The sequence below is a fragment of the Sorex araneus genome, chromosome 4 (assembly GCF_027595985.1).
Source record: "Sorex araneus isolate mSorAra2 chromosome 4, mSorAra2.pri, whole genome shotgun sequence".
NCBI classification, from domain to species: Eukaryota; Metazoa; Chordata; class Mammalia; order Eulipotyphla; family Soricidae; genus Sorex; species Sorex araneus.
Window position 1 is genome coordinate 134,599,273 of NC_073305.1, and position 13,362 is coordinate 134,612,634.

The 13,362-nt window shown below is 53.1% G+C and overlaps 1 protein-coding gene across 4 annotated transcripts in view; it reads left to right on the forward strand.

Annotated features, from left to right (window-relative positions):
* Window positions 1-9,066: 9,066 nt before the first annotated feature.
* FOXO3 (forkhead box O3) overlaps window positions 9,067-13,362 on the forward strand; it is a 114,786-nt gene continuing 110,490 nt past the window's right edge. The window contains exons 1-2 of one of the 4 annotated variants that reach the window (XM_055134327.1): window positions 9,067-9,206; window positions 12,096-12,895. In XM_055134327.1, coding sequence (XP_054990302.1) covers window positions 12,263-12,895 — 633 coding nt within the window. In that variant the 5' untranslated portion in view covers window positions 9,067-9,206; window positions 12,096-12,262. Of the gene's footprint in view, window positions 9,207-10,783; window positions 10,965-11,766; window positions 11,974-12,095; window positions 12,896-13,362 lie in introns of those variants that run through there. The other 3 variants (XM_055134326.1, XM_055134328.1, XM_055134329.1) reach the window with 3 other exon arrangements.

Genomic DNA, 13,362 nt, shown 5'->3' on the forward strand with positions numbered 1-13,362 from the left:
TGCTTGATGATCAAATCTGCACTATCTTTCCGGCCACAAATGCATTTTTCTGGCCATGATGGGGATCACACCAGGTCTGATACATGCAACAAGTGCATACTATTCTTGAGCTACCCCCAAATTTACGTGTTTAAGGTTTTTTGTTTGTTTGTTTGTTTAGGGGCCATACCTAGTGGTGCTCAGGGATTACTCCTGGCTCTGTTCTCAAGGATCACTCGTAGAAGCCTTGGAAAGACCACATGGGGTGCCAGGGATCAAATTCAGGTTGGCCTCAGACAAAGTAAGCACCCTACCTACTGTATTATCTCTCTGGCCCCCAATTTGGGCATTTAAAAATATTTTAAGAGCCTTTCATAATGAGTATGTTCAAAGTATGTTGAAACAGGGTTTTATATCTGAGAAGAAGTAATATTAGGCAAGATGAATTTAGAACTTCTAGAAGGACTTTTCTAAGATATCTTCTAGTCACATCTGAGTATTATTGAATCCCTCCCAAAAAATAGTATACAGATTTTGATCTGGTGTAATTTCAATATCAATGTACTCAAAACTGTGAAAAGTAAAGATGCTAACTTAAAGATATAGAGATTAACTCTAACTACTTCTGAGAAAAGAATGCAGTTATAGTTGTTTACTTGGGGAATCTGTTTGTTTGGAAAGAATAACTTGTAGATATTTTGAATTTGCAGAGTAAAAAAGGTCAGAATGACTTCTGTTATGATAGACCTCATGAAATTCTTTTGCCTCTCATTCCCCCAAATAGGGTCTGCTTTTTCCTTTCCTTTTTTTTTTTTTTTTTTGTGGGCCACATCCAGCAGTGCTCAGGACTTGCTCCTGTTTCTGCATTTTGGGATCACTTCTGGAGGTGCTCAGGAGACTGTGTGGGATGCCCTTAAGATAGCATAGAAACGTGAGAGTAGAGGCAAGTGAGCTCTCCAGAGAGTGAGGAAAGGAGAGAAGGTGAGGCCTTCTCAGGACTTGGGGAATAGCTGCCTTCTGAGAAGAGTGACTCAAACCATCAACCAGAATTTCTCTGGAGAGAATCTGGTGCCACAGGCAGGATGACTTGAATACCAGAAAAAGAGAGAGAGAAGAGAGAGAGAGAGAGAGAGAGAGAGAGAGAGAGAGAGAGAGAGAGAGAGAGAGAGAGAGAGAGAAGCAGACAGAGACAAAGACAGAGAGACAGAGATAGAGACAGACAGACAGAGAGAGAGAGGTATGCCTGGTGCCTGTCATAGAGCTAGGCTGGGGGAGTGGGGTGGTGGTGGTGAAACTGGGGACATTGAGGGTGGGAAATGTACACTGGTGAAGGGATGGGTGTTGGGACATTGAGCAGGTGGAGTGAGGTCACAAGGCAGGTCCTACTTATGCTGCTGGGCCCCCTACTCTGACAGACCACCAGGAAGGGCTTCACCAGGAATACTGAACGTTCCCCCAAACAAAGGAAGCAACGTTCTCCTAGGATGTTCGACTCATGGATTCTGTGTTCAAACTCATGCTCGTCATGCTCCGCAGCCCTGGTGGTTTGTTGCTTTTCTACTCCAGGATTTGCTGAATTCTGCACAGGACCCCGACTTTGTCAGGTGGAGCATTTCAAACTGTTTACATGAGATTTCAAAATTCATCAAATGTTAACATTTTTTCCCCCTCTGTCACCTTCTGCTTCACAGGTTTTACTCCACTTCAGGTGAGATGTGGGAGAAACAATGACCAGATTTAAAGTCCTCTGAGCCCTATCACACCCAGTGGATCTTTAGTATGAGACTATTCCAGAGAACTTGACAATGAGTGAATGTGTCAAATTGTGCCAGGGAGATGCGATGTATTCTGAAGAGAAATGTTTCTACATGGCTCCTTGATTTCATTGAAGTGTCGTATTAGTGTGTTGAATTAACTTTTATTTAAGATTCTAGTTGATAAGCATTTAAAACAAGTTGCCTAACAAGTGGACATAGACACATGTTTGCATCACTTGCAAAACCCAGGGCCATATGCCAGTCAGCAGAGGTCTGGCCCCCTCTTCTCTTCAGTACTCCTTTCTCCCTCCCAAGTGGTTCTCTGCACCTTATAATAGAACTTTTATTTTTTATTTATTTTTTTTGCTTTTTGGGTCACACCTGGCCATGCACAGGGGTTACTCCTGGCTCTGCACTCAGGAATTACCCCTGGCCGTGCTCAGGGGACCATATGGGATGCTGGGATTTGAACCCGGGTCGGCCGTGTGCAAGGCAAACGCCCTACCCGCTGTGCTATCTCTCCAGCCCCTATAATAGAACTTTTAAACTATGTTCACAAACTAAACTCATTTTTGTTGGGAGAGGGGAGTGGTTTGGGCCATTCTTGGTGGTTCTGTGCTCACAATCACTTCTCCATGGGCTCAGAGAACCATATGGGGTGCTGGGGGATGGAACCAGGTTGGTCACATGCAAGGTAAGCTCCCACCCACTGTACTATTGGTCCAGCCCCCGAAAACTAAATTCTTTAAGCCTTTTCCCCTTCAATTGGCAAATAAGAACCTGGAAGATATTTATCCTGTCTCCTGTGTCTTCAAGGACCTAATATACGGCTGAGAAGGAAAAAATTTTGAAAACAAGAATTTTTATTTCAAATACACTGAGATTTGTTAATAGACTCATGTTTCCTTGCTTATATTTTCAAGCTTCTTTTCTATTTCCTGAAATGTATCATGCACACTTATTTTCTGAGTCTGCTACTCCAGTACTGCAAATCTTTGCCTTACTTTTTGTTTCTCTCCGTCTGCTCTCATGGAATCTTGCTTCTGTATTTGTTTTGAAATCTCCAACTGTGAACTTTTATCCTTGAAACTTTGATCTATGGGAATCCAGTTGGCCTCAGCTCCAGGTTTTTCTTCAGAAATGGTTTGCGTTTGCTTCTGCCAGCACTCTGGAATATCACAAACTTAGACTGAAATATTAACTTCCCTGGTACCATGATTTTGGATCACAGTCCACATTATGGTTATCTCTGGAAAGATTTATTTCAGCTCATCATCTAGTACAAGAATCAAGATGGGCAAGTTTTTTTGAGGGGGAGGGTGGGTATAAGGGGGTCATTTTCTGCTCGGCAGGCTTATTTGCATTCATCTTAGGAACCCAAAAGAGTCCAAGTAAAGATGGGGCTTTATGAGGAAGTTTATTTTAAAATTATATGTTCTGGGGCCAGAGCGATAGTATATCAGGGAGGGTGTTTGCCTTGCACGCGGCTGACCTGGGTTTGATCCCCAGAATCCCATATAGTCCCCAAAGCACTGCCAGGAGTAATTCCTGCTTGCAGAGCCAGGAGAAACCCTTGAGCATCACTGGTTATGACCCAATAAAGCAATATATATATATATGTGTGTGTGTGTGTGTGTGTGTGTGTGTGTGTGTATGTGTGTGTGCGTGTGTGTGTGTTCTGTTATATTTCCTAGACATATTAAGATATATTTGACAAAATATTATAAACATTTAAGGAAAACAACAAGATTTGATGGGGCTGGAGCGATAGCACAGCGGGTAGGGAGTTTGCCTTGCACAGGTTCGATCCCTAGCATCCCATATGGTCCCCTGAGCACCGCCAGGGGTAATTCCTGAGTGCAGAGCAAAAACAAACAAACAAACAAAAAACCAAACAAGATTTGATGTACACATAAGATAAATTTTATATGTACATATATGTATATATTACCATTATTAAGTTTGTAAACACATTTGGTACTTCACAGTATACTTTTTGAGTATATGATGAGAACATTTATGTACTCTCTTAGTAACTTTCAAGTATATATTATAGCATTTTACCTGAGAGCATTGTCAATTATTATTACCATGCTAAACATTACATTTCCAGAACTTATTCATCTTTGAACTAAAAGGTTTTTTTTTCTTTTTTTGGGTCACACCCGGCAATGCATAGAGGTGTTACTCCTGGCAGTGTTCAGGGGACCATATGGGATGCTGGGAATTGAACCTGGGCCGGCCGCGTGCAAGGCAAACGCCCTACCCGCTGTGCTATCTCTCCAGCCCCTTCGAACTAAAAGTTTTAATCAACATCTTTTGATTTACCACCTCTCCCCAGTCTCTGGTGACTACCAATCTAGTCTGTTTTCATAGATTTGACATTTCTAGATTCCACAAAACATTAAGAATATAAGACTATACTGTCTTTCTCTGATCTTTTCCACTTATCACAATGCCTTCATTACAAAAGCAAAGAAATTTTTCTCCATAACCTACTAACAACATTCCATTGTTTTACATACATATATTTTTTATTTGTTCATAGATGGATGTGCAGGTTGTTTTCATGTCTTACCTAGAGTAGGTTTTGTAGACTATCTTATAGTGAATATGATATAGAAAGGTCTTTTGAGCCGGCGATTTGGTTTTCTTTTGGAGATGTACCCAGAAGTGCTGGGATGGTGGTTTGATTTGTAATTTTCTGAGGAACCTCCAAGCTGTTTTGCCCATCAGCTGAACCACTTTCCTCTGAGATAAGTCATTATGCTCAGGAAATGACAGGCCTAGGCTTTACCTTCTCTCAACTTCTGTGCACTCGTGAACGTCAAAGTTCAGGACATTGTTAGGCCACGTTTTTAGGGACCTGCTTACTTTTCACCGTTCTATCTTAACGTTGGCTTTGGTTTTCAGCGTTTTCTCACTGGTCAATAATTAATTCATTTAAGAAGACTTAAAAATCTTACCCACAGCTTTAACGTTCTTTAAGATATTGGTTCTGGATATCTACTCCACCATATTTAAGTGAAGTACTTAATTTTTCAGATGTCTTATTTGTGATGAGAAATCTTATTCTAATTAAAATTTAGCTTCACTGTAGTTTAAATAGCAGGATCACGATAATGTTCAAGTTTATGGTATTGATGTGTAAAGTTATCACACCCATCACCACCAAAAGGCTCATGATCACCTACTGCTGGCCATATGTCACACTGATGGGATCTAATTGAAGTATTTTAAAACAAAGTTAGATTATATATAAGCAATCAACTGCCAAGCCAAGCTGAGATACTTTTGTTCACTTCACTTTTAATTCTGAACAAGTCTTTGTCTCAGAGCATCAGCCTCTTACAAGGGTGGGATTGGTGGGGGGGAGGGGGAACAATTCTGCCTCAGCAGACTGGCTCTCACAAAGCAGTCTTGATTTGTTGGCACCTGCTACTTTCAGGGCTGGGGTGGGGTCAATACTCCCATTTTCAGTTAATGATTTGATTCCCCAAACAAGGAGCTGGGGAGATGGGCATGGCTGTTTCTCAAGTGCAACAAAACACCAACTGCACATGCCATTGCAGAAGCAGATAGTTCCAGTTAGGGCCAGTGAACTGCCCCAGGTCAATGCCAAAACCCCAGCGAGGGGACAGGGTCTGCCTGGTGACAGCTGAGAGCATGTGGCTCAAAGGTCACCAGAGCTACTGGTATTTTAATAATTCAAAATCTGGCTTTTAGGTAGGTAAAATCTCCTTTCTAAGTATTGGCAGTTGGTGCCAACAGTTTTGAACACGTGGGTGAGCTCTGAAGCCGCACACACGGGCAGATTTGGCTGGACAACCACCAGCTGTGGGTCAGATGGGCTGATGAAATGCTTGGGGGTATGTTTGCTGGTTAGGTTCCAGCTAATAGCTCACAGAAAGAGATGCTGTGGGAGAGGCATTGGATGTGAGGGGAGAGAGGCAGGGGTGGGGGAAGCGGGAGGAGGGTGGCACACAGCAGGAAGTTAAGTAGGACTCACTTGAAATCTCAGGCCCTGCCACTCCCTGTGGCAAGTACCGGAGGAAAATACTATAGAATTAGGACACAGTGCCTACTGGGGAGGATATTAATGAGATATACAACCTACCCTGAGGGATAAACTGAGGTATCATCAGCATGGGACCTGCCCCCCTGCAGGCATCTAATGGCATCTCACTCTGAGGCAGAAGTCACTTCATGATGGTCATGGCTGAAGTGGAACGTTAGCTCTGAGGAACTTCAGCTCAGGGTTCTCAGCCTTCACCAGCTCAGATTCACCTGGAACACATTGAAAAAAATCAATGTCAGGACTCACGTTTTTCTAATTTAGTTTGTCCAAGATGAAGCCTGGACATCACCAAAAGTTCCTCCTTTGGGGCTGGCAGAGAGCTTGGAGGGCTGGAGCTCAGGCCTTGCAAGCAGGAGGCCTGGGTTCCATCCCTGCCACCACTTGGTCCCTTGTTGGGTGTGGGCCCCCTTTCCTTAGTGGTCTTTCTCTTTTGGATTCTACTCCTAAATGCTTTAGATTCATCATCTCCTTTAAAACAAGCCTTCCATCAAACCTCAAGGTTTTCTTGTCCTCCTGTGGTTGAGGCAGGAAGCTCAGAAGTAACAACTCAAGGCCACACAGTTGATCAGTGAAGCCATGTGACTCCCCCTCATATGGTCTTTGGTGGCTGAAACCAAACATCAAAAAGAAGTACTTCTTCAGGGTCTGCATGGTAAGTGACAACTCATAATAAGAAAATAGAGTCCTTTCCACTTTCTCTTGCCTGTGCAAATCTGAGTCAGGTGTATTTTTACTCTTTTATGGGTGGTGGTGGTGGGGATCCCTTCTTTTCCTTCTACCCCAAATGAACTGTGGAGCAATCTCTCTGGTGACTTGGGGAGACCATACCAGAAAGAGGTGAAGGGGAAGGGAGCTCCTGGAGTGGGTGGTAATGAAACATGTCTGGTGTGATGCCCCAAAGGACAAGCCAAAGATCAACTAGTACTTCGTGTTCAACAAATGTTTTCCATGTAGTAGCACAGTTCACAACAGGGAAGGCAGAGGAAGGAGGCAGAGGAAGGGACTAATGAGGTTATTAGAAGACAGGGACTAGCTACTAACCCAAATTGGCTTCTTTTTTCTTCCCTAACGCGCCACAGATTTGTGAGGAGCTTATATTGTGTGTTTCCATCCCACATTGTTCAGAGCTGCAGAGCCAAGCAAAGAGGGAAGTGAGCATCCACAGGCAGTGGGCTCAGGACCTAGGGTTTAGGGTCAGGTCAGGGGTCAGCATATGCAGTGCACCTGGGTGCAGGTAAGCTGGGTAAGGACCCAGGTGCTGAGTGTGGAACTTCAAAGGAGAGCCCTGCTGTCTCCCACCAAGCCCTGATCCTGGGATGTTTGTAGTGGGGGATCAACTTAGCTTATGATATAAACATTTTTTTAAATTAAAAAAATTGTTCCTTCAGACATGGAACAAAAATGGAGCAGTCACTCCTAATTTATCTATAGAAAAAATAATAAATGAGGACAATGTTGACCAAAACCTCTTGCAAAAAATAATGCTTTCCTTTTCCTTTTCTAACTGTCACATCTTCAGTTTTCCTCTGTTAAAAAGCCGAAATGGTGGGGAGAATAGAGAAAAATCAAGAAGTGTACAGGGGGATGGCAATGGTTCAAGTCAAGCAATTTCAGGCCAAAAGGGAACAATCATGAGGTCCAATTTGCATTTTCAAAGTTTTGCCCAGAGACAGATGGCAAAGGTAAATTCTTTGGATACTGCATACACTTACCAAGATGAATATTCAATTTTGAGAAAAAAATTGAAAAGTAATTTTTTTTGTGGGATCCATATGTGGTGCTGGGTACCTAACACTTGGTCTGATGCATGCAAGGCACATGCTTTTTTTAAAAAAAAGTTTTGGTCCTCCCTTAACTTATTTGAAGCTTACTCAACTCTCTCTCTCTCTCCATATACATGTACTTTGCATGTTTTCAAACTCTTAAATAAGGAAAAATACTGACTTCTTATACATTTTATCCGAACTTTTCTTTTTTGCAAATATTTGGACCATGTTGCCCCCCATTTCCCCACATGTTTGTTACCAAAAGGGTCACAAAGAGCTCGATTAATCCGCTGGCTCTTCCATTTCTTGGAATGCCTTTGGGATATGCTTTCTGTAAATGGACACTCAACATGTTTATAGTAAAATCTGAGGGCCCAGAGCCCAGATTCTGTAAACACATTCTTCCTGCTTCTGCAGGTCAGCCTTTAATGACAAAAGATTACTTAGAGAAAAAAAAAAGATGAATTTTTTTCAGCGTGCCATGAACGTTAAGAAACAAGCAACTGAATGTTCCTTGGCTTTTTTGCCGTCTGTCTCTTCCAGGGTGATCTGGCTTTCCCGCTGCTCTTGCAAAGCGGAGCACACACCAGGGTTCGGACTAAGCTCTACAGCCCCCTTCTCCTCCTCAGGCTCTTTAGAGAAAAGGGGTCCTCGATGACGGTCCATGCTGCCAGGCTATGAACCAACTCTGAGGTTCTCCATTAGGAGAGGAGCATGCCCAGGAAGCAGGCGCAGAGCTCCCTTGCCCAGACTTCCTCCTTCCAAAGACAACCCGAGGTAGCAGGAGCCATTTCTGATGGGCAGAGCTGTGTGCCCAGGAGACCGAGACTCAGGGCCGGGCGACGTCGGAGGGAGGGAGGGAAGGAGGGCACGAACCATGCAGGAGAGCGATGAAAGCCCACCTCGCGGCCAGGTGTGCGTGCGTGTGTGTGTGTGTATGTGTGTGTGTGTGTGGGTGTGCGCGCGCGCCAGTGAGTACGTGAGCAACGTGAAATCTGCTCCCGAGCCTCCAAGGCGGAGAGAAGCAGGTGGCTTTGTTCCCGGGATGTGACATGGGAGAGAGCGCCAGGCCGGGGCCAAAGAAGGTGGCACGCCGTGGCGGGAACCTGTCTTCGCCATTCAGGCTGGAGAGCGCGAAATTCGCCAGCGGGGTCTCGGTCCGAGACGCGCGCCGCGCAGGAAGGCCGCAGTGGAGGGGGTGGGAACGAGACAACCCCTGTGGCCAGCGATCGGCAGCTAGAAGAGAGGCCGGCCGTGGCGCAGGACCCGCCGCGTCCCCCAGCCGGCGCGGGCAGCCCCACGCGCCAGCCACTCAGCCGAGCCTCCAGCACAACATTCCATTTAAAAATAACACCCACGTGCGCTGGTAAACAAGCGCGCGCCGCAGCTGCTGCCGCCGCGCGCCCGGGGCGAGCCAGAGCCGCGCGCGCCCGCCCGCCTCCCGCACGTGTCGGCCGGCTCCGCCCGCCGCGCCCCTGCGCGCCTCAGTCTCCGCCCCTCCGACGGGCCGCCCGCTGCGCCCCCGGAGCCCGGCGGCCTCGGGGCCCTAGCGCACCCCCGGAGTGGCCGGAGCGCCCTGCGGAGCGCTCTCCAACTTTGCTCTCGCGGCGGGACTATCGCCCCAAGGTCTGCCCCCTGCCGCCCTTCCCTGTCCTCTCCCGTCCCCCTCCTCCCTGCCCCGCTTTAACTCTCCCACCGTCTGCGCGCGAAGGACGGGCTTCGGGATGGATCTCTCTCCCTCCTCGCTTCCCTTCCCTCCTTCCTGCCTTAGAATTTTACTCGATTGTTTATTATTTGCGGCGGGGCGGGGGCGGTGGGCGGAGAGGGGCGTCTGGGGCTTGGAGACTGCTGGCCGCGGCCAGTCAGCGCGCGGCGTGCCTTGACGTGTCAGCGGCGCAGCGAATGGCCGCGCGGCGCAGCGCTCCCGGGTCACGCGCGTGTGGACACAATGACATCATCTGTTTGTACGCGTCGAACTAGCTTGGTGCGGGGGCGGGGCCGTGCGTCACTTGAGTGACGGGCTCTGCGCAAAGCCCGGAGCCTGGAGTCGGGCTGTTCGGGAGGACTCCTGCAAAACGTTCTGTTGGACCTTTTTGGGTTGTGGGGGCAGTCGCGGAGCCCACTTTGGACTAAAATAGGGCCAGTAACTCGACAGGATTGAAGGAGTGGTCGGAGGAGTTATTTATGAATCAGAGCCCCGAGAGACTTCCCTGTTGCGTGTGGCATGTACTCTTTTCTCGCGCACACACGCACAGATCGTAGACGGAGGACTTGTTAAAGAGACTCCTTCTCCCCGGAACGGAGAGTCCTTTGTAAAGTTAAAAAAAAAAAGCACAACTAGCTGCTGCTATACTGTCACCAGCAGATTAGAAGTAATTTTCCATTCGGATTGTGAATTCCCGTTTCCAAAGTGTTCAAAGCCTGCTCCTGTGTTTGGGACTGGGGACTCGTGCTGTTTTGCTGAGTTAGTTGCACTCCCCAACCTCAGTGACCGTGAAATCCAGGAAAAGAGGAGCACGGTTGAGGTCGAGCGCCTAAGGCAAGAGACTCAGCGCCAAACCCTTTTGGTGCCCGATCAAAGTCCCGCGGGCACCAACATCCGTCGCGTGTCAGTAGCCCACGCCAAGGTAACCCTTGGTGGTCAGCAGCACATCGCGGGTGTGACTTGCTGTCCGGTTCTTAAGGGGGACCGGAGACACCAGGGCGGGCCCGGAGCCCGACTGCCTGGCGCGCAAGGCTTGGGGGACCCTCCCCCCTCGGGACGGCGGGGCGCCTTGCGCCGAGTTGGAGAGGCCACGCGGCTGCGCTCCGCCGGGCGTTTGAGGCGCTGCACCCCCTCGCCCCCTCTCCTCCGCCTTCCGCGCCGCGCTTTGTTGTCGTTTGGAGGCTCGCGGGAGGGAGGAGGAGCCCGGCGGCGACGGCTGCGGGAGCCCGCCGAGTCCGGCCCGCAGCCCCGCGGAGCCGGCCGCGCAGGCGCGCGTGTGAGCACATAAACACACGCGCCTACATTCACACACACACACACACAGACACACACACACACACAGACGCACGCACACCCGCTCGCTCGCTCGCTTGCCCAGGCCCGCCGCCCAGCCCTCCCCCTGGGCGGAGACCCGCCCGCCCGCCGTCAGCCTAGGTTGAGGCACCCTGCGTGTGTCTATAACTTTGTGCTGCTGCCGCGGCCGTCCTGCTCGTGGAAGGGAGGACGAGGAATGTGGAAGGCGGCGGCGGCGCGCAGGCTGACAGGCGGGTCCTCGCGCGGGCTGCGGCGGCCGGAGCGCCTCTCCTTCGCCCAGCTTGCGCGCCCCTTCTTCGCCGCGCCCCGGGCCCGAGCGGGATCGTGCGTCCTCCCGGCTCGTCCCTGAAGGGGAAGGAACCGAGGTAGGCGCCGGTGCTTGTGCAGCGAGCGGGGCGGCAGCCTTCCCCGGTGGTGACTCCGGATCTGCTTCCGAGCTGGCCCAGGCGCTTCCCTTTTTTCCCCTCCCCGTGACTCCGTGTGCGCGCCCTCCTTCTCTCCCGCTCGTGTTTTTAAAAAGGACTTGAGTGAAGGGGGGGAGGAAAAACTGTCAAGATGGCAGCAGCGGGTGCAAGGAGGTGATGAGCGTGCTGGCCGGGCTTTCCGGCGGCGGGGGAAGACTTGGCGCTGCCCGACCTGTTGGAAGATTTCTGTCCGACTTACCCCCTTCCCCCGGGCCTTCCAGGGAGAGGGCGAGAGCGGAGGGCGCCACAGCCGCGAGGGAAGCCCCCCCTGGACCTCCCCCTTCCGCCAGTGGCTACTCCTGCGGGACTCGCCCCTTGGCGACCCCGCCGAGCCCCCCGCCCCATCCCTTCTTCCCCGCCTGTCTTCCAGGCTGGTGGGTAAAGGAGGATCCGGCTGCACGGGAGCGCGTTTGCCCTCCCAGCCCGCGGGCGCAACCGGGAGGAGAGGGGCGCTTGCCCGCGCGGTACCCCGGGTCGCTCTGCAGCACTGGGGGTGGCCCGGGGAGCACTGAGGCTGCAGGGGTCGGGGAAGGGGCGAGGAGCCTGAGACGCCCCTGACTTTGGCGCCGCGGCGGGAAGCGCTGGAGCGGGCCGGAGCGAAACATAAACAAACGCACGTTCGGCTCGGGGCCCCCGCGGCGGAGCTGCGCCAGCCCGGCTGCGGCGCGTTTTAAAGGCGCGGCCCGCGCCCCTCCCCCGCCCCTCCCCCTGCCTCCCCGCCCCGCACCTCGCCCCGGGGAGACCTGCGGCCGGGGCGGCGGCAGCAGCGGCGGCGGCGACACGGAGGGGGGAGGGGGCTGCCCCGGGCCCGCCCGTCGATTCGCTCGCGGCTCCCCCACGGCCTGGCCAGGGGGCGGCGTCTGCTGCGCCAGGTTCGCGGGACGCACGTCTCCAGGTCTGCCTGCTCCGGGTAGGCGGGCGCGGTGCCGTAGGCAGCGGCGGCGGCGGCGGCGGGCGAGGACTGGCCGAGCGCGGGGCTCCAGCCCGCGGTAACCAACTCTCCTTCTCCCCCGTCTCGTGCTTCCCCCCCAGGCGGCGTCAGTAGCAGCGGCGGCGCCCCGGAGCCCCCACCCCGAGCCTTCGCGGCGCCCCCCCCGTCGCTCCCTTCCCCCCGCCGCACCCCACCCGGGCCCGAGAGGAGAGAGCGAGCGAGCCCGAGCCGCGGGCGGGCGAAGCGAGCGAGCGGGTGGGCGGCGAAGATGGCAGAGACGCCGGCCTCGCCGGCGCCGCTCTCGCCGCTCGAAGTGGAGCTGGACCCGGAGTTCGAGCCCCAGAGCCGGCCGCGCTCCTGTACGTGGCCCCTGCAGAGGCCGGAGCTCCAGGGGAGCCCGGCCAAGCCCTCGGGGGAGGCGGCCGCGGACTCCATGATCCCCGAGGAGGAGGACGATGAAGACGACGAGGACGGCGGCGGCGGCCGAGCGGGCTCGGCCATGGCGATCGGCGGCGGCGGCGGCGGCGGGAGCGTCGCGCTGAGCTGCCCCGGGTTGCTCCTGGAGGACTCGGCCCGCCTGCTGGCGCCTGGCGGCCAAGACCCCGGCGCGGGGCCAGCCTCGGCGGCGGGTGCGCTGGGCGGCGGGACACTGACGCCGCTGCAGCCCCAGCAGCCGCTGCCCCCACCGCAGCCGGGGGCGGCGGGGGGCTCGGGGCAGCCGAGGAAATGCTCGTCGCGGCGGAACGCCTGGGGAAACCTGTCCTACGCCGACCTCATCACTCGCGCCATCGAGAGCTCCCCGGACAAACGGCTCACCCTGTCCCAGATCTACGAGTGGATGGTCCGCTGCGTGCCCTACTTCAAGGATAAGGGCGACAGCAACAGCTCCGCCGGCTGGAAGGTGCGTACCCACCTGGGGCGGCCCGCCCGCCCGCCCGGCCGTTCGGGCCTCCTGCGCAGCGCGCGCCACGCGCCCCGGGATGCGTCGGAGCGCGCCCGCGGGCGCGGGGGACAGGGGCCTGGCAGCCAGGTTTCGGGGAGGCTCCTTACGACTCCCGGAGGAGGAGAACCTGGGGACTGCCTCGGGGAGCGAGGTGCCTCGGGGTGGAGTGGGAGCTTAGGTCATGGCTAGGAGAAGGGGCCGCGCGGGAAGGGAGGTAGGACGGGCGGGCCCAAGCGCGTTTGCTGGATTCTCAGGACCGCCCGGCGGAGGTAGGTACGCGGCCAACTTTGGAGTGGAAGTCTCCCAAGTGGGGGCGCGGCGGGGGGCGCTGCGGTGGACCGAGGAGGGGTGGGTCTCAGGGTGTGTTGGCTACTCGGTGCCCGGAGAAGGTGGTTGCGTGTGCTCGCGGAGCGCGGTACATTGGC